The sequence below is a fragment of the Orycteropus afer genome, unplaced genomic scaffold, assembly GCF_000298275.1.
Source record: "Orycteropus afer afer isolate SDZICR_OR568_19922 unplaced genomic scaffold, OryAfe1.0 scaffold00060, whole genome shotgun sequence".
NCBI lineage: Eukaryota > Metazoa > Chordata > Mammalia > Tubulidentata > Orycteropodidae > Orycteropus > Orycteropus afer.
This window is the reverse complement of record NW_006921647.1, coordinates 716,652-735,473: the sequence shown is the minus strand read 5'-3', so window position 1 is coordinate 735,473 and position 18,822 is coordinate 716,652. Positions and strand designations below refer to the sequence as shown.

Genomic DNA, 18,822 nt, shown 5'->3' with positions numbered 1-18,822 from the left:
TCTGTAGATTTAGAATCATTTCTAATTTTTCATTTATTTTGTCATTTTGTTCTTGTATTTTCTTCCAAAATTCTTCTAGGGTTTTTTCTGTGTTTTCCTTTGTCTGTGTCTCAATCCATTGAAGATACCTAAATATAATTCTTTGAATTCCTTATTAGAGAGTTCCAATGCTGCTTCTTCCTCACGTGTTCTGGGTCTGTATCCTGCTCCCTTGTTGCTACCACTTTATCTTCCTTCTTTGTGTGGACTGTGATGGTCAGTTGTCTCCGAGACATCATGATATTGTTGTATTTAGTTCTCTGTTAACTGTTTGTGAAGAGAACCCCAGGTAAGTCAGGCTCTTCTTGTTGATTGTTTACTGTTGGCCCATTGGTGGAGAAGGAAGTGGTGGCTCTCACTTAGTAAGTGAAGCTGCAGGAGGTGTGGGTGTAGTTGTGTCATATGGGGACTGTTGCTGTCTTCCACTCAGTTAGACAAAAAATTACAATTGAATAACCATCAAAAAAGTAAAAGCAAATGGACAAAAAATACACCATGTAATCACACTGAAACAGTAATTAAAAATGAAAAAAAATGGAAAAAGAAGAAAGAGAAAAAGAACCTTGCAATATCTGGGGAGAGGACAATAAGAGAAAAAAGTAGAGAAGGAGAATAATGAAGAAAAATGGGGAAAATGCATAAAGTAAAAAGGGAATGGGGTTATTCATGAGAAAGAAAATAGGGAAAAAAATGCATCCAAGAACAGGGGAAAAAACAGCTGAAAACTAGAACTTGGGAGGGGAAGAATAAAGAATGATAGTAAAAATGACAAAAGTAATAACAATGATAGTAGTTTTAAAACAGACAAAAACAAACTAACTAAAAAACAGAAAAAAGAACAAAAAAAAAAAATCAGAGCAGGGCAAGGCAGGGCACTCAGGCTCTGTCAGAGCACACAGACTTGGATGGAATTCCTGCTGGCCCAGAAAGTGGGTGGAAGTGAGGGATGGCTGCACCTCTGTTCACCAAGAGTGTGTGGGGTATAAGTGTAACAAGGGGAATGTTGCATGTTTCCAGTCATCCAAATCCAGAATGTCCTTGGGGTTACTGGCTAGTGGAGCCTGTTTTTAAGTCCCTGGAATCTGGGAGAATGCTGTCACTTTAAATATCCAAAGTGGTCAAGTTGTTTGTAAACATTCAAAAAGACTGTGCCCTGTGGACAGATAAAAGTCCACAGCTCAGCCCACCTTCCTCTTTGTTGCTTCCCCTTTTATTACCCTTCCACCAGAGCAGTCCTCTGTGCAGTCCCTGGCTGGCAGGGCCAATTTTTAGGTTAATTCTTAGGTCCTACCACCACTTGGCACTCTCTAAGCTTCTGTGTCATCAGGATCACTGCCAGACTGAAACTCCGTATGTCTCCTTTTTTGGTGTTTTCATACAAATTCTTCTGCTAGTTGGGGTTTAGTCCACTTTTATATTCTTCCCTTCAAGGCTCAGGGTTCCAGGATTATCTTCTGTATCTGTGTTAATTGTTTGCCCTTTTCTTTGTTGAAGAGGGTCTGTGCAGTCTTTCTGCCTATTCTGCCATCTTACTGGAACAGCTCTGAATGCTGATTTTTAACTTTCATTAAGTCTCTTTAATTTTCATGGAGTACAAAGCCAGGTTTTATGAGGAAGCAAGTTTATTAAGGTGGTTCAAAGAATCCTTAGCATATTTGCAAGCATATATATTTGAAGATGTAGGTTTTCACTCTAGATGGGTTATTAGAAGGAGACATTCTCATTACAGCATGTGCCATAGAATGGTACCAGAAAAACTAACCAATCAAGAGTCAACTCCAACAGATGATTACTCCATGTATACCAAAGTAGAACAGTGTTCCATAGGCCAATTTTCCAGAAGTAGATTACCATGTCTTTCTTCCATGGTGCTTCTTGGTGGACTAACTTAGCAGTTAACCATTAGCATCACCCAGGGACTCTGCAGAATGGTACAGGAAGCTTTATATCTCATGTTTTGATTGTATCATTGTTTGAAATCAGAAATTGTACTTTTCAAGTGCCCACAGTCAAATGTTGCATAAATAGGTATACTAGGAGTGCAGTCATGATAGCGATGAGGCGGGTCCCATATGATTTTGGTCTTTCATGCTTTGTCTCTTTCTTTGTTGAAGTTATGATATCAAGCTATCAGAGCCCACAGATTTATTGATTTAGTTCCATTTACAACCATTTTCAATTACCCACAATGTGTGTATTAGGCTCTGTGATGGGTGCTGGGAAGATAAAGATAAATAATACGTGGACTCTGACCTCCAGGAGCTAACCACCTAGGAAGAGAGACCTGCATCAAAATGTGTAGATACAAAACAATTTTCCCAAAGCAATCTTCTACAGAAGGAGAATCATTAATTCTCACTGGGGTAGAAAGCTTCAGGGAGAGGTGGTACCTACGTTTACTTTGAAAAGATGGTGATGAGCTTGTCAAAAGCAGAACACTATGTCCCTGGCATGAAGGCTACTTTCTTTGGTCACTTTATTGAGGATAATGTTGGGATTTGTGACCACCCAATCTGATGTTCATTGTAGTTCTTGCATAAAGTAAGCAAACCTATAAGGAAGCTGATGTCCAAGCAGAGCTAAGTCTTGACATCTCCTAATGGAGATGCAAAGAGGCCCTCAGTGACCATTGTTTCACCATCAAAATAGCATAACTCTTTACACTGAAAGCTACAGAAATACCTCCATGGCTTTCCTCTGGGTCTGGCTTGGGAGTATATGATGCACAGGCCAAGAATTGCCTGTACTGGGATCCATCATCTGGGCACAGCTGCCACTCCTAACATGACTACAACCTCCTCAGGGCCATTCATATGTCCTCTAAGCAGGGTACCTACAAGATCTCTTCCATCCTGATCCACCACACAAATACCATTATTCATGAGTGGAAAGATCAAGGATTACCTCTAACTTTAGAGTACAGAGCTGAGTGATCAGTGGTGGCTTTGAAGAGGACATTTACACAGTGGCTTATACTGGAGGCATCATTAATACCAGAGGGAGGGAGGCAGGTTTAAATACATAAAAATCAAGGATAAAATTATGAAATGAGCACATAAAATATAAAGATACAATTAGTGATAACAACAAAATGATGTGTGGAGGGGAAGGAATGGTATAGGTATAGAACTTTTTACATGTTGCTGAAGTTAACTTATCCTAAATCTAAAAGGATTTCATGCTTGGTAAAGTGGAAGGTCAATGAAAGAGTGGAAAGCCCTCAATAAGATGGATTGACACAGTAGCTACAATGATGGGCACAAGTATAGCAGGGATCATGGAGCTGGCACAGGACCAGACAGGGTTTCATTCTGCTGTACATAGGGTCACTATGAGTTGGAGACAACTTAACGGCACCTAAAAACAACAACAACAAATCTAAACCAAACTTGTTGCTATTGAGTCAATGCCAACTCATAGCAACCCTGTAGGACAGAGTAGAACTGCCTCATAGAGTTTCCAAGGCTGTAAATCCCCATAGAAACTGCCATATCTTTCTCCCATGGAGCAGCTGGTGGTATTGAACTGCCAGCCTTTGAGTTAGCAGCCAAGCACTTAACCACTGAGCCACCAGGGTTCCTTCCATTATACCCTAGGATGTTATAAATACAAGATGTAAAATGTAATATTCATGATAACCAATAAGAAAATATCTAAAAATAAATAAATACATATATACATACATACATAAAAGGAAAAGAGAAGGGAACCAAAATTGCTCACTACTGTAAGCCAACAAAAAACAAAAAACCAAACCCACTGCCATGGATTCAGTTTCTGACTCATAATGACCCCATTGGGTTTCCAAGGCAGTAAATCTTTAAGGAAGTAGATTCCCTCATCTTCCTTCCAGTGAGTGGCTGGTAGGTTTGAATTGCCAACCTTCTGGTTAGCAGTCAAATGCCTTAGGCACACCACTAGAGTTCCTCTACAAAACACAAAAGCAGACACAAACCAAAAACCAAACCCGTTGCTGTAAAGTTGATTCTGATTCATAGAGAGGAAAAAGACAAAGGTTTAAGCACACAGAAAACAAGAAAATGGCAGAAGTAAATAACTTTTTATAACTACAATGAAGGTAAACGGACTAAATGATCCAATCAAAAGAGTCTAGTCCCAGCAAGCCCACAACTGAACCTGCAGGAGCTGGGATTCCAATGACCACCAACCAGACAGGGTAGCCCCAACCTGACAGCATGTGCAGGAACCTGAGCACCTGGCTATTTTCACCGGCTTTGTCTCCTTGATAGGCATTGCCTTCTACCCTACTTCCAGCCCCTAATGCACTAGGAGGAGTACCAGGAAGGCACAAGCCAGAAATGTTGGGGCTGGGATTTTTCAAGATGTGCAGCCACCAGAGTTAAAAGCATGGTCTGATCCATTTGGCAGGAAATGAGAAAGCCATTGCCAATTCTGATTATGCATATAGGCATCTTCATGCTGTTGTTTCTGGAGCAACTATAGCTCACCTCCCTGTAGTCCAACAACTGAAAACACAAACCTTGTAATGCCATCAACAAGAGTACTTGTGATACAAGATTGCACAAAGGTTCACCCTCTTATTCCACTTCTTAAAAATCAAAAGAATGCTTTAACAATCTCACCATTAGCAAGGCCTGATTTGGTCAACTTCTAAAAATGAAGCTGTCACCAGCTATATTTGGAGTAGATCTCCTTAGTACTCAGTTTTCACACATACCTGCTTAAGCTGTGATAGGAATACAAGCAATCACTGGACTTCAGGAGATGTCTGTTCTGCCTTCTTCCAAATAAGAGATTTCGGTGAAAAACCACCATGCTAGGCTGCCTTGTAGGGCTCTTTGAAAATGTGAAAGTATTTTCAAACCAAATCAAACTCACTGCCATCGAGTCTGATCTGACTCATAGTGACCCCTCCTTGGGTTTCAGAGGCAGTATCACTATGGAAGTAGATTGCCCAATCTTCCTTCTGAGGAGTGGCTGATGAGTTTGAACTGCCAGACTTCTGGTTAGCAGTGAAGTACCTTAGGCACTATACCACCAGAGCTCCTATGAGGCTACTTTGCACTCTTTAAAACTACAAGGGTCAACTTTGCCCCCTCTTGTTGAAGATTGCACCATGTTGGAAAATAAAGAAATGTGTAACAAATTGAACTAGATTGGTACGCATGCACAGGAGAAAACAGTGCAGAATTGATAGATGAGAACATGTGCACATTGAAATGATTTCTTTTTATTAAAAAAAAAAAAAGGCAGTTGTTGTTGTTAGGTGCCATCAAGTCAGCTCTGATTCATAGAAATCCTATATACAACAGAATGAAACACTGCCCAGTTGTGCACCATCCTCACAACGCTTGCTGAACTTGAGCCCATTGTTGCAGCTGCTGTGTCAATCCATCTCTTTGAGGTTCTTCCTCTTTTTCACTGACCCTCCACTTTATCAAGCATGACATCCTTCTCCAGGGAATGGTCCTTTCTGACAACATAACCAAAATAGGTGAGACAAAGTATGGCCATTCTTGCTTCCAAGGAGCATTTCAGCTGCATTTCTTCCAGGACAGATTTGTTTGCTCTTCTGGCAATCCAAAGTACTTTCAGTATTCTTCGCCAACACTACAGTTCAAAAACATCAACTCTTCTGCAGTCTTCCTTATTCATTGTCCAGTTTTCACATGCATATGAGGTGATTAAAAATACCACAGTTTGGGTCTGGCACACCTTAGTCTTCAGAGTGACATCTTTGCTCTTCAACACTTTAAAGAAGTCTTTGGCAGCAGATTTGTTCAGTGCAATACAACATCTGATTTCATGACTGTTGCTTCCATGGGTGTTGATTGTGGATCCAAGTAAAATGAAATCTTTGACAACTTCACTCTCTTCTCCATTTATTGTGATTTTGTTCACTGGTCCAGTTGTGAGAATTTTTGTTTTCCTTATGTTGAGGTGTAATCAATACTGTGTACTATAGTCTTTGATCTTCATAAGTAAACACTTCAAAAGGCAGAGTGGCAGAATGGGTTTTTTTTTTTTAAAGTGATCTAACTATATGCTATTTACAAGAGACACATTTAGACCTAAGGATGAAAACATGGAAAGTGAAGGGACTAGAAAAATATTTCATTCAAACAATAAGCAAAAGAGAGCTGTGGTGGCAGTCTTAATATCAGACAAATTAGACCTTAAGACAAAATCTCTTAGAAGAAAAGGTACAAATAATATAGTAATAAAAGGGTCAATGTGTCAAGAAGATTTAACAAACATAAACATATATGCACTTAACATCAGACTATCTAAATATACAAAGCAAACACTGATAGGCTTGAAGGACAAATAGTGCTACAATAATAGTTGGATACTTCAATACTCCACTTTCAATATTAGATAGAACATCTACAAGAAGATCAATAAGGAAACAGAAGACCTGAATGACACTATAAATCAACTAGACTTGACAGACATATAAAGAACACTTCACCAAACAACACAGTATATATTCTACCCCAGTACACATGGATCATTCTCCAGGATAGACTACAGGTTATGGTACAAGACAAATCTTGATAGATTTTAAAACACTGAAATCATACAAGTTATTTTCTCTTAGTACAATACAGTGAAACTAGAAATCAATAACAGAAAAGAACTAAAAACTACACAAATATATGGAAATAAACAACATACTATTAAACTACCAATGGGTCAAAGAAGAAATCAAAAGAGAGAAAACAAGAATCTTAAAATCAAATGAAAATGAAAGCACAAAATAACAAAACTTATGGGGTGCAGCAAAGGCAGTACTCAGAGGGATACTTATACCAATAAAGATAAAAGATCTCAAATCAACAGTCTATTTCTACAACTTGAGGAACCAAAAAGAGACAAGCAAACTAAGCCTACTAAAGCAAACTTACCCATGGCTGTTGAGAGTAGAACTGTTCCATATGGTTTCCAAGGCTATAAATCTTTATGGAAGTGTACTGCCACATCTTTCTACCACTGGGCAGCTAATGGGTTCGCACCACCAATCTTTTGGTTGGCAGTCCAGCATATTAATCACTGTGCCACCTGGACTCCTCTGAACTAAGCCTAAACCAAAGAAAAGGTGATAACAAAAGATCAGAGGAGAAATAAATAAAATAAAATAACAGGAAAACAATAGAAAGATTCCACAAAATTGGCTACTTGAAAAGATCATTAAATTGATAGACTTTTAGCTAGATTGACAAAGAAAAAGAGAGAAAAAAGATGCAAATAACCAAAATAAGAAATAAAAGAGGAGACATTACCATAGATGTGATAAAAATGAAGAGATTTGTTACAGAATGTTATGAACAAATGCATGACAACAAACTGGATAACTTGGAATGAAATGGATAAATTCTTAGAAGTATGAAACCTATCCAAACTGACTCAAGAGGAAATAGAAAGTCTCAACAGACCCACTCATAAGTGAAGAGATCAAATCAGTGATCAAAAACTTCCCAATAATGACAAAAATCTTGGACCAGATGGCTTCACTGGGGAATTCTACCAAACATTTAGAGAAAAATTGACACCAATCCTGTTTAAACTCTTCCAAAAGATATAGAAGAAATACTCTCCAATGAATTCTCTGAAGCAAATATAACCCTGATACCAAAGCAGGACAAAGACACCACAAGAAAACAAACAAACAAAAACACTACAGGCCAATATTTCTTATGAATATAGATCAAATTTTCTCAACAAAATACCAACAAATAGACTCTACCAGCATATTAAAGAATTATACAACTGTGATCAAGTGGGATTTATTCCAGGAATGCAGGGATAGTCCAACGTTAGAGATATCAATCAATGTAATACACATCAAAGGAAAAGAATCACATGATCATCCCTATAGATACATAAAGAGCATGGGATGAAATCCAATACATTTCTTGATGAAAATTCTCCAGAAGATTGGAATAGAAGGAAAAGGAAGTACCTCAAAATGATTCAGGACATAAATGAAAAACGAACAGCCAATATTGGACCTAATGGAGAAAGATCGAGAGAATTCTCCTTCAAATCAATAACAAGAAAATGGTGTCTGCTTTTACCACTTCTATTCAATATTGTATTAAAAGTCCTAGCCAGAGCAATAAGACAAGAAAAAGAAATGTAAGGTATCTAGATTGGAAAAGAAGAAGTAAAATTATCTCTATGTGCAGATGACATGATTCTATATATAGAAAACCCCAAAGAATTTACAAGAAACCTTCTTAGAGCTAATAGAGGAATTTAGCAAAGTTGGAGGGTACAAGGTCATGGTCAGGTAGGTTTCTATACACCAGCAGTGAGAAAACTGAGAGGGAAATTAGGGAAACAATTCCATTTACAATAGCATCTAAGAGAATAAAATATCTAGGAATAAATTTAACCAGGTTTATGAAAGTCTTACACAATCAAAATTATAAAACACTGCTGAAAGAGATTAAAGAAGATTTAAATAAATGGATATTCTATATTTATGTATTGCAAAACTTAATATTGTTAAGATGTCAGTACTACCCAAAGCAATCTATAGATTCAGCAAAAGCCCACCCAAAATTCCAACAGCCTTCTTTACAGATATGGAAAAAACAATCCTCAATTTTATGTGAAATGGTAAGGGACCAATAGTTAAAGCAAATTTGAAGGAAATGAGCCATTAGGAGGACTTGCACTTCCTGATATTAAAACACTTTATGCAACTACAGTACTCAGAACAGCCTGACACTAGTATCATAATAGACACATAACTAAGTAAATAACTCACTGTCATCAAGTTGATTCCAACTTATAGTAACGCCCTTTGGGTTTCCGAGGCAGTGAATCTTTAGAGAAGTAGATTGCCCAACCTTCCTTCTCAGGAGTGGCTGGTGGGTTTGAACCGCCAGCCTTCTGGTAAGCAGACAAATGCCTTAGGCACTACACCTCCAGAGCTATCAGAGATGTAAATCAAAAACACAATGAAATACCATTTTTCTCTCACTAAAATGATTAAGATTTAAAAAAAAAAAAAAAAACACAAAATAACAAATGTTGGCAAGGATGTGAGGAAATTGGAACCCTTGTCTGTTCCTGGTGAGAATGCAAAATAGTTTAGCCATTGTGGAAAACAGTGTGGCAAGTCCTCAAAAACTAAAATAGAACTACCACATGACCCAGAAATTCTTATTGTTATTGTTGTTATGTGCTGTCAGGTTGGCTCCAACTCATAGCAACCCCATGTACAACAGAGTGAAACACTGCCCGGTCCTACACCATCCCCACAATCCTTGCTATACTTCAGCCCATCGTTGCAGCCACTGTGTCAATCCATCTTGTTGAGGGTCTTCTCCTTTTTCACTGATCCTCCACTTTACCAAGTAAGATATCCTTCTCCAGGGAATGGTCCCTTCTGACAATATGACCAAAGTAGGTAAGATGAAGTCTGGCCATTCTTGCTTCCAAGGAGCATTCCAGCTGCACTTCTTCCAGGACAGATTTGTTCATTATTCTGTTGTTCCATGGTGCTTTCAGTATTCTTCCTCAACATCACAACTCAAAAGCACCAATTCTTCTTTGATCTTCCTTATTCATTACTCAGAAATTCTACTGCTAGCAATATACGCATAGGACTTGAAAGCAGTAATGTAAACAGACATACGTACTACAGTGTTCACTACAGCAATAGTCACAATATCCAAAAGATGGAAACAACCTAAAGGCTCATTAACACATGAATGGATAAACAAAATGTGGTACATACATACAAGGAATACTATTTAGCAAGAAAGAGAAATGAAGTCTTAATACATGCTACAACATTGATTGATCTTAAAGACACTATTCTGAGTGAAATAAGTAATCACAAAAGAAGAAATATTGTATGACCTCACTTATACAAAAAAAAAAACAAGCACAGGCAAATGTATAGAGACCAGAGTTTATGAGTGGTTACCAGAGGTGGGAGGGAGAGGGAAAAGAAGGGTTATTTCTTTTAGAGCACTGAGTTACAGGTTATGGTAATGGAAAAAAATGCATAGATTAAGGGTAGTCACCAAAAAAGACAAACTCACTACCATCAAGTCAATTCAAACTCATAGCCACATCCATTGGGTAAACTATTAAGAGCTTCCTAAGCATAATGATAGGAGCTCTGGTAGCATAGTGCCTAAGGTGTTTGACTACTAACCAGAAGGCTGGTGGTTCAAACCCACCAGCCACTCCTCAGAAGGAAAGTTGGGCAATTTACTTGCATAGTGATACTGCCTCAGAAACTCAAGGAGGGGCCACTATGAGTCAAGTTCCACTCAATGGCAATGAGTTTGGTTTTGTTTGATTGTTTGTTTGTTTTAAGGATAATGATGGACAGCCAATTAATGTAAGTGCTGTCAATAAGTTGTAAAACCTTTAAAGAGTTGAAATGGATTTGGTTTCTTGGTTTGGAGTTTTAGGGTCAAGGTTTCATTGGACATCCCAGGTATTTGACCTAATCATGTTTATTGCTTCTGCTTTATCTCCTAGTTCATTGTGTAGTGCCTATAGTCTTTAAAGCTTGCAAGTAGTCATATAAGGCACAACAATTGGTCTCTACTCACCTGGAGCAGCAAAGGAGGAACGAGAATTAGGAATAGGAGGAGGGTATGGAATGTATGGTTAATTGCCTCATGAAAAACTACCTCCTTTACCATAAGACCAAAAGAACTGGATGGTGCTCAGCTACCCTTACTGAACATGTTGATCAAAGGTTCTATAGAAGGATCCAGATCAAAAGGTGGAAAATGGAGAAGGATTCAAATTTTCATGGACTCTAGACTTTCAGGAGCCATAGATGCTGGATGAACCTTGGAAACTGTTGCCCTGAGTTAACCTTTAAACCTTAAACCAAAAATATTCCCTGAAGTTCCCAAAACCAAACAATAGTTTAACCTAACTAGAAAGAATATCTGCCTTGAGCATTTTGTTCCTTTAAGAACCCTCCATATGGGATCACATTGAAAACAGCAACTTGAAAGATTAGACAGGAAACTTAGAAGACAGTGATTTTATATTAATGGGGGAGGAGCAATTTGGAAAAGGAGAACGAGAATGATTGCACAACTTGATCGCACAGTGTCACTGAATTATACTTACAGAAGTTGTTGAATTGATGTATGTTCTTCTGTGTATATTCTCTATGACAATAAAAAACAAAATAAATTACATTTAACAAAAAAAAAAAGGTTTACTGCTTAGGAAGAAAGGGGACTTGACACAAACCCCTACAGGTATGATTGAGATATAGAATTTCAGGGATTATCATAATGAGCATCTACATACTTTAAAGTTTGTCAAAATCTTGACTGATATATTTTCATGAAAATGGTTACCAGTTGGGTAAGTGGGGAATTTAAACTCCACGGAGCTTAAATTCTTCATACCAGGGCAGTTCATCAAAGAAAGACCACAGCAGAATTCCAGAACCAAGTTCCTCAACAGAGGTAGAGATCTGATAATGTTAGAAATGTTCTTGAGGAAGGTGCTACATGATTAGTTATGCAAGACTCAGTGAAGAACATTCACCCTGAACTTTGTCCATCTTTGTTAACCAAACTTTTTCTAAGGCTTCCAAATGAAAACTTGACTCTTCTCTGATATCTTGACTCATTTGACTGTCTTTGCTGGAGATTAATTTTTCTTCACAAAAAGAGCTACTTGGTATATTGCCATTGCTCTGTAGTATCTGCTACTGCAACAAGGTACTAGAAGAGAAAGCCAACTCCCATTTCTAACTGGTTTCCTTGTTCTGCTATAGGCAGCTCTTTCTCATGTTCTCTAATCCCTTAACAGTTCCAGCCCAAAAGAAACCTACCTCTGGCTGCCAGGCTGTTGGATAGAGGCAGAGGTGGTGAAGTCGGCTTGTTCTCTCTTGAGAACTGTTGTTTTGTATCAATATCCTCATAAGTTAGTGCTAGGCTATTTTGCATAAAAAGGTCCAGAATATGAACCAGCTAGAAGGACAAATTGGCCTATTTTGTGTGAGTGTGTGTTTGAGTGTATGCATTTAAACTCGTATCCACAGAATGAATGTGGCGGTGGAGGTTTGAAATGAAGAGCTTTCAAACACTAATTTAAAAGCCAACAACTACCAGGGATACATTAGTTAACTGCTAATGCAGGAGTAGCCCAAAGTTTAAAAACAGCATTTACCCCATCACAGTAGTGTTTCTTGACCAAGCACCTAAAAAGTGATAAAATAATAATTCTCTGTCTTTATCCTGTTTCATTTATCCTTGATTGGCTTTTACACATCCATATTCATCTACAAAGAGGAAGTGCCAACCTATGTAAAGTTCTGCATTTCATCAGTCCCTTACGGACAACCAGAGTAAGGTAACTGTAATCTGCTCATGGGGATGGTTGGTACACTGTTCCCATTATTGAGCATAGAGTTTTATTTCCCTGAAGGCCTCCGTCAGTCCTTGGAAATGGCAGGCACTTAAGGAAGCATTAGTTCTTAGGGCATCTCAAGAGTGCAGAGCAGGAGAACTGTAATGCACTCAATGGCTTCTTAGTTGTCTCCAAGGAGAGATGTGCTTCCCACATCTCTGCCTTACTTAGCACAAAGGTGTCGGCACTTAGGGCTTACTTCTTTCTGGCTTTGGAGCTCTTTGCCTTTCTCACTATAATTAATAACTTTGGAGTCCATTCATAAAATATTGTCATACCATTTCAAGGACTACAGTAATATCACATCCTAATATGTAGCCATTTGACCATGTTGCAATGAAATGGCTGTGTTGATATATCTCATATGGTTCAGATACATTACTATACTAGTCAGTGTATGTACCACTGTCCTTGCTATGACCAACAGGACAGCTGGCCACACGCAGGAGGGTCTGCAGTGACTGACGGTCAGACATCTGCCCTCTGCCTCCTGGGAACATGCAGGCCTTCTTTTTGGACTTGCTGCCTCACTCACTGCCCCTAAAACCTTGTGGAATCAGCTTCTCTTGCTATCTCATGAAACACAGGAGGCCTTTTTAAAAATGAGAAAGCCTGTGTCTGAGTGATGCCTCCAAGGAAGCTGTCAATTCCTGTTCTGTCTTTCCCAGAATTCCCAGGACTTTGCTCAGTACCTGTCATTGATATCAATGGCAAGAAAATACAATTATGCAAGAGTGTGGAGATACAGTCCACTGTTGTCCTCTCAAAAATATTCATCAAAAGCAACATTCATAAAAATCACTACATTTTGCTGTTTTCCTAAGAGCTAATATCCTCTGATTTAAAAATTAAAGACAAAGAACATAAATCACATTTTATGTTAAATATATATTTTTCATTTTATATTTACATTAAAAAATATTTATAATCCCCATGTTATGATAGGTTCTGGGAAGAAACAAGACATAGAAAAGAACATAGAGGAAAGTAAACACATGCACACACACACACCCCAGAAGTGATAACCAAAAAAAAAACACTGCCATGGAGTTGGACCCGACTCATAGCGACCGCTCCTTGGGTTTCCCAGGTGGTATCACTACGGCAATAGATTGTCCAACCTTCCTTCCGTGGAATCGCTGGTGGGTTTGAACCACCAGACCTCTGGTTAACAGTCAAATACCTTAGGCACTACACCACCAGAGCTCTTCCTTCCAAGGAGTGGAAGCAGCCAAATACGCTAACAAAAAAAAAATTTTTTAAGTTAGATAGGGAGCTCTGGTAGTGTAGTGCCTAAGGCACTTCACTGCTAACCAAAAGGCTGGTGTTCAAAAACCCCCAGCCACTCCTTGGAAGGAAGGTTGGGCCATCTACTTCCTTAGTGATACCACCTTGGAAACCCAAGGAGGGGTAGCTATGAGTTAAGTCTGACTCAACAGCGCATAACAACAACAGGTGAAATTTGATTAGCATAATTTTATCTTAATTGATGGGGGATGAGGGTTCATAATACTATTCTCTCTACTTTTGTGTAAATTTTATGTTTTAAAAAAATCAACCTGTTAATGAAACCTAAAGCAGGCTTTTCAATAGGCTTCCTTTCCAGTGTCTCCTCTTAAAGTTGCTTCACTGTCTTCTTTGAAAACAGTGGGGTACTCCAAAGAGAATTGAGTAATATGCTCTTCTTAGTGGGGAAAAGGAAGAAAAAAAAAAAAAAAACAGTTACCATCAAATTGATTCCTGCTCTTTAGATTCCACATGTGTCAGAGTAGAATTGCTCTCTATGGTTTTCATAGCTGTCCTTCCAAAAACAGTTCCCCATGCCTTTCTACTGAGGTGCCTCATGGTTTGTTTGAACCACAAATCTTTCATTTAGTAGCCCAGCACTTAAACATTTGCACCACCCTGAGCCTCCTCAGTGGAAAAAGACCTCCTTTAGACCTCTTACTGCTATCGTAGAGATAATGGATGGAATAGCCTCACTCTTCACAGACCTACTTCCCAATGCCTGAAGCAACACTTCCAGAATTCCTACCTGGCATCACAGGAATGGTTTCAGCCTACTTCACTACTTCACTAATCCATATCTGTAAAGCTCAGAAGCAGAATCTCTTTGCTATAAGCAAAACTGACATTAAAGATAAATGTAGTGGCTACATAGAAGTCCCCTGATACCCTTACCAATACCACCAGCAAACAAAATACCTTCTTTTCTTGCTTTGTCCCCACTCTAGAACAGATCTGAGTGTTGGGTGGATGGCTGAAATTCATGACTTTGAATCTGCCTTCTAACTCAAAAAACCAAACTGCCATTGAGTCTATTCATAGTTATCACTCATAGTGACCCCCATTGGGTTTCCAAGGCAGTAAATCTTTACAGAAGTGGACTGTCCCGTCTTCCTTCCATGGAGCAGCTGGTGGGTTTGAACCACCAACCTTCTGGTTACCAGTCAAATGCCTTAGGCTCTACACCACCAGAGCTCCTTAATAAGAACATGTAAAACTAAAAAATCCCACCATTACAATCTCATTCCCTTATCTTTAGGTTAAATCTCTGTTAAAAGGCAAAAGTGTATGAGGGGTAGTTATTAGGCTGTTATTCAGAACTTAACGTGAAATAGAAAGAGAAGATCTCAGAGAATGAGATAGGAAGACAGAGGGAGAACTTGAGGTCTCTAACTCCTGGAGGGTGCAGGAAAGAAGATAGTTTACAAACAGAAGAGTGGAAAGTTTTTCAACTATCTCAAATTAAGACTAAAAAACATGATCTCAAGCCATAAAGAGAGTCACTTAACTGAGTTAGTGGAACAGAAGTTTATAGATGTGGAAGTAATGTAAAACACATTACCTACTGATATGACACTTATAATTTAGTTGGAGGGAGAAATTTTCTATACCTGCATGAAACAATGAGAAAACAATTAATGTGAACTTGGTTGCTATTAGCTCCACATGGGGTATAGCTAATAGCTTAAGAGTTGCCATTAGTAGGGTGAGAAAGCAATGCTGACTGAGGTATGGATGGAAGACCTCAGAGAGGAGAAGAAATTTCATCTAAACTTTCAATTGTGAGGTTTGGATCACCTAAGACTATTCACAAGAGAGAAATAATAAGAGCAAAAACACATAACAAATATTTATTAAGCACCAATGAAGTACAAATGGTTAACATACTTGGCTGCTAACCAAATGGTTGCTATTGAAGTCCATCCATAGGCACTGCAGAAGAAAGGCCTGGCAAAACCCTGTGGATCACAGTTCTACTGTGGAGTCACTGTGAGTTGGAAGTAAGGTGGCAATAAGTGGATATGGAGCATGTACTTTTTAGCAGTTAATTATGCAAAGATACATAAGCCAGACTCCCCACCTTTCAAAGGCTCACTGCTTAGTATAGAACCAGGAATGTGCACAGAGTCTTTGTCAAAAGTTTGGATATAAGAGTGAGTGGAAATAGGGATAAGGCACATAAGTCAATGATTAAAAAAAAAAAAAAATCACTGCCATTAAGTCGTTCCTTACTCATAGCAATGCTATAGGACAGAGTAGAACTGCCCATAGGGTTTCCAAGACTATAAATCTTTACGAAAGCAGACTGCTTCATCTTATTCCCACAAACCATCTGGTGTGTTCAAACCACTGACCTTTTGGTTCACAGCCAAATATTTTCACTAGGTCAGTGGTTGGGTGGTATTAAAGCCAACCTTGGATGACTCTTTGTGTGTGTGTGTGTGTGTGTGATTTGGGTGGAAATTTACAGAGCAAATTCACTTTCCATACAGCAGTTCACATACACTTTGTTTCATGACATTGACCACAATTCATCACAATGCAACACCACAATTCCCCTCCCACTTCCTCCCGACAGTCACTTCTTCCCTGAGACCATCCCTCCATGCACTGCTGCCCCCTGAGCTGTCTCCCTGTGCATAAACAGGCCTTCTATTCTCCCATGATTGTTCTCTCCAAGGAGTGTATCTACCTCAGGTACATGTTCAACTCCTTTGCCTGTCTGTTGCTTGGCTGGAAGCCACAGGTGTGGGTTCAATTCTAGAACTGAAGGGCAGTTAGGGGCCGTAGTCTCAGTGGTTCTACCAGGCCCTATCAGACCAACAAACCTGGTTCCTTTTTTTTTTTTTCCCAAATGCTTTTGAGTTTTGTTCCACATTATTCTACCTCTCTATCCAGGGTCTCCTACATAGATCCTCCTCTGAGTGCTTGACAGTGGTAGCCGGGCCTTGGATGACTCTTAAGCAGTCAACCAACAGAATGTTGTAGAAAGATTAGACTAGGGGCATATCTAGTAATTTGGAAGCTACAGACATAATACTACACTGTCATCTTAAGGTTCAACATAACCAATGGCAATCATTCCACATCACACTTCAATTGCTGTATGATTGGCATTTTTCTGCTAGGACATCAGTCCTATACTCTGGTGTTTATGCCTGATTGTTTTTGTTGTTATTAGTTGCCATCAAGTTGGATCTGATGCATGGCAACCCCATGTATAACAGAATGAAAACTTGCCTGGTTCTCATCATCCTCATGACTGCTGATAGGCTTGAGTTCATTGATGCCTTCCAACCTAGGGAGCTCATCTTCTACCACTATATTGGACAGTATTCTTCTGTGATTCATAGGTTTTCATTGGCTATTTTTTGGAAATAGATTACCATACCTTTCTTCTGAGTCTATCAGTCTGGAAGCTCCAGTGAAACCTGTCCACCATGGTGACCGATGCTAGTGTTTGAAACATCAATGGCATAGCTTTCAGCATCCTAGCAACACACAAACCACCACAGTCACAACAAGCTGACAGATGGCAGTGGTAAGCTTGATTGTCACTGCCCTAATCTGAAAATCAGAAATATTCATATTCTTGGCTTTCTTACTGTGACAGTTGTAAACACTAACAGCACCAGGCACACCCCAAAGCTATTTTGCACACTGAAAAGCTTGGATGAATAGAAAGGAAATTTTGAGTTTTCAGTTTTGCAGTTATTTAAAGTAATTCATATTTTCTGTTTTAGGTCGAAATAAGTAATGATATTGACTCTGAAATGCGGCTGCTGAACTTGAGTTAGGAAGCAAAGCACTGTCGTCAGGCCTTCTGTGGATCCGACACGTACCACTTTCCATCCAGAGGAAGGACTGTGCCTCCTGCGTTTCCACGAATCACGGAGTTCTTTGGTTACAGCTTGTGTATTATTAGCATTGTCACTAGATGAGTTGTAGGTGCTTGGGTGGTTATTTTTTTAGTCACTTTCTTCTTATATGAATACATGTAAATTGTAAAAAAAAAAAAATTGGTTATTAATTTTTTAACAATATTTAGTGTGAGGCATGCAAAATTAAAAAAAATTGTGACCACCTTCTACAGTCAACTCTAAGAGAAATATTAGTGTGTATTGTTGAGAAGTTATGTCAGTATTGCTGACTGATGCAATTATTCTAGGCCTGATGGTGTTTGTGTTAGCAGACATTACCTGTGGTTACTAAATATGAAGCTAGATGTGTGACAACTGATATAATGGGTAGAAATGATGGATCTGGCTTTCAAATCAAATATGTGTCATTTTTTTCAATGCCACAAGGGAAAACAAAAAGTCTTCCTTTGTCCTCAACTTTCCAGAATCCAGAATAATATTATGGCAATCTCAACTTTCAGATTCATGAATGATATGTTGCTCTTCCTGTGTTCTGAAAAAAATATACATCATGGGTGTAAGGGAGAGTGAAATGATTAGTAGAACACCTTTCCCCTTTGGATAGAATATGAGTATCTCTGAAGTTTAATTTTCTACACTTTATCCCACTCCTGACACTCCTGTCAAACCAAAATGTACAGCTTGTGGGCTTGTGGGACTGCAATCACCTCCATAAATCTGCAATCAGAACTTTGCTCTTATGATATTCAAAAGGAGCATTAAAATAATGTGAAATTCTCTATAAATACTTCAAAAGCAAATTTTGAAGTATTTATATTTGTGCTACATCAACCGTTCTTTCTTCTACTGCTTCCCAATAGCCAAGAAAATGATAGGGGAAATAATTTTCTGTGGAAAAAATGACTGTCTTGAAAACACATCACAGCTTTCCACTCATGTCTCTCAATTGCTATTTCCCTTATGAAAATATGTTTTGCTCACTTTGGATAATGACCACAGTGAAGCTTCCCACAGACCACAAAAGTGTGCACATGCCTACCTCTTACTACAGAGGTACTTGGTCCATGAATATCTAAGAAGTCAACCATAAACCACCTAAAATATATGCAAATTTTATATATGTGTAGAAGTCTGTATTTTTTTTCTTTTTTGAGTCCATAGATTTTATCAAATTCTGTTAAGAATCAGAACTTAATGCAAGAACATCTGACCTGTTTAC

The 18,822-nt window shown here is 38.7% G+C and overlaps 1 protein-coding gene across 1 annotated transcript in view; it reads left to right on the top strand.

The window, feature by feature from the left end:
• Positions 1-17,519, top strand: part of NKAIN3 (sodium/potassium transporting ATPase interacting 3) — a 578,505-nt gene extending 560,986 nt beyond the window's left edge. Inside the window, exon 7 of the mRNA XM_042780767.1 lies at positions 17,466-17,519. Within this exon, the coding sequence (XP_042636701.1) occupies positions 17,466-17,519 (54 nt within the window). The remainder of the gene's footprint in view (positions 1-17,465) is intronic.
• The last annotated feature ends 1,303 nt before the right edge of the window (positions 17,520-18,822 follow it).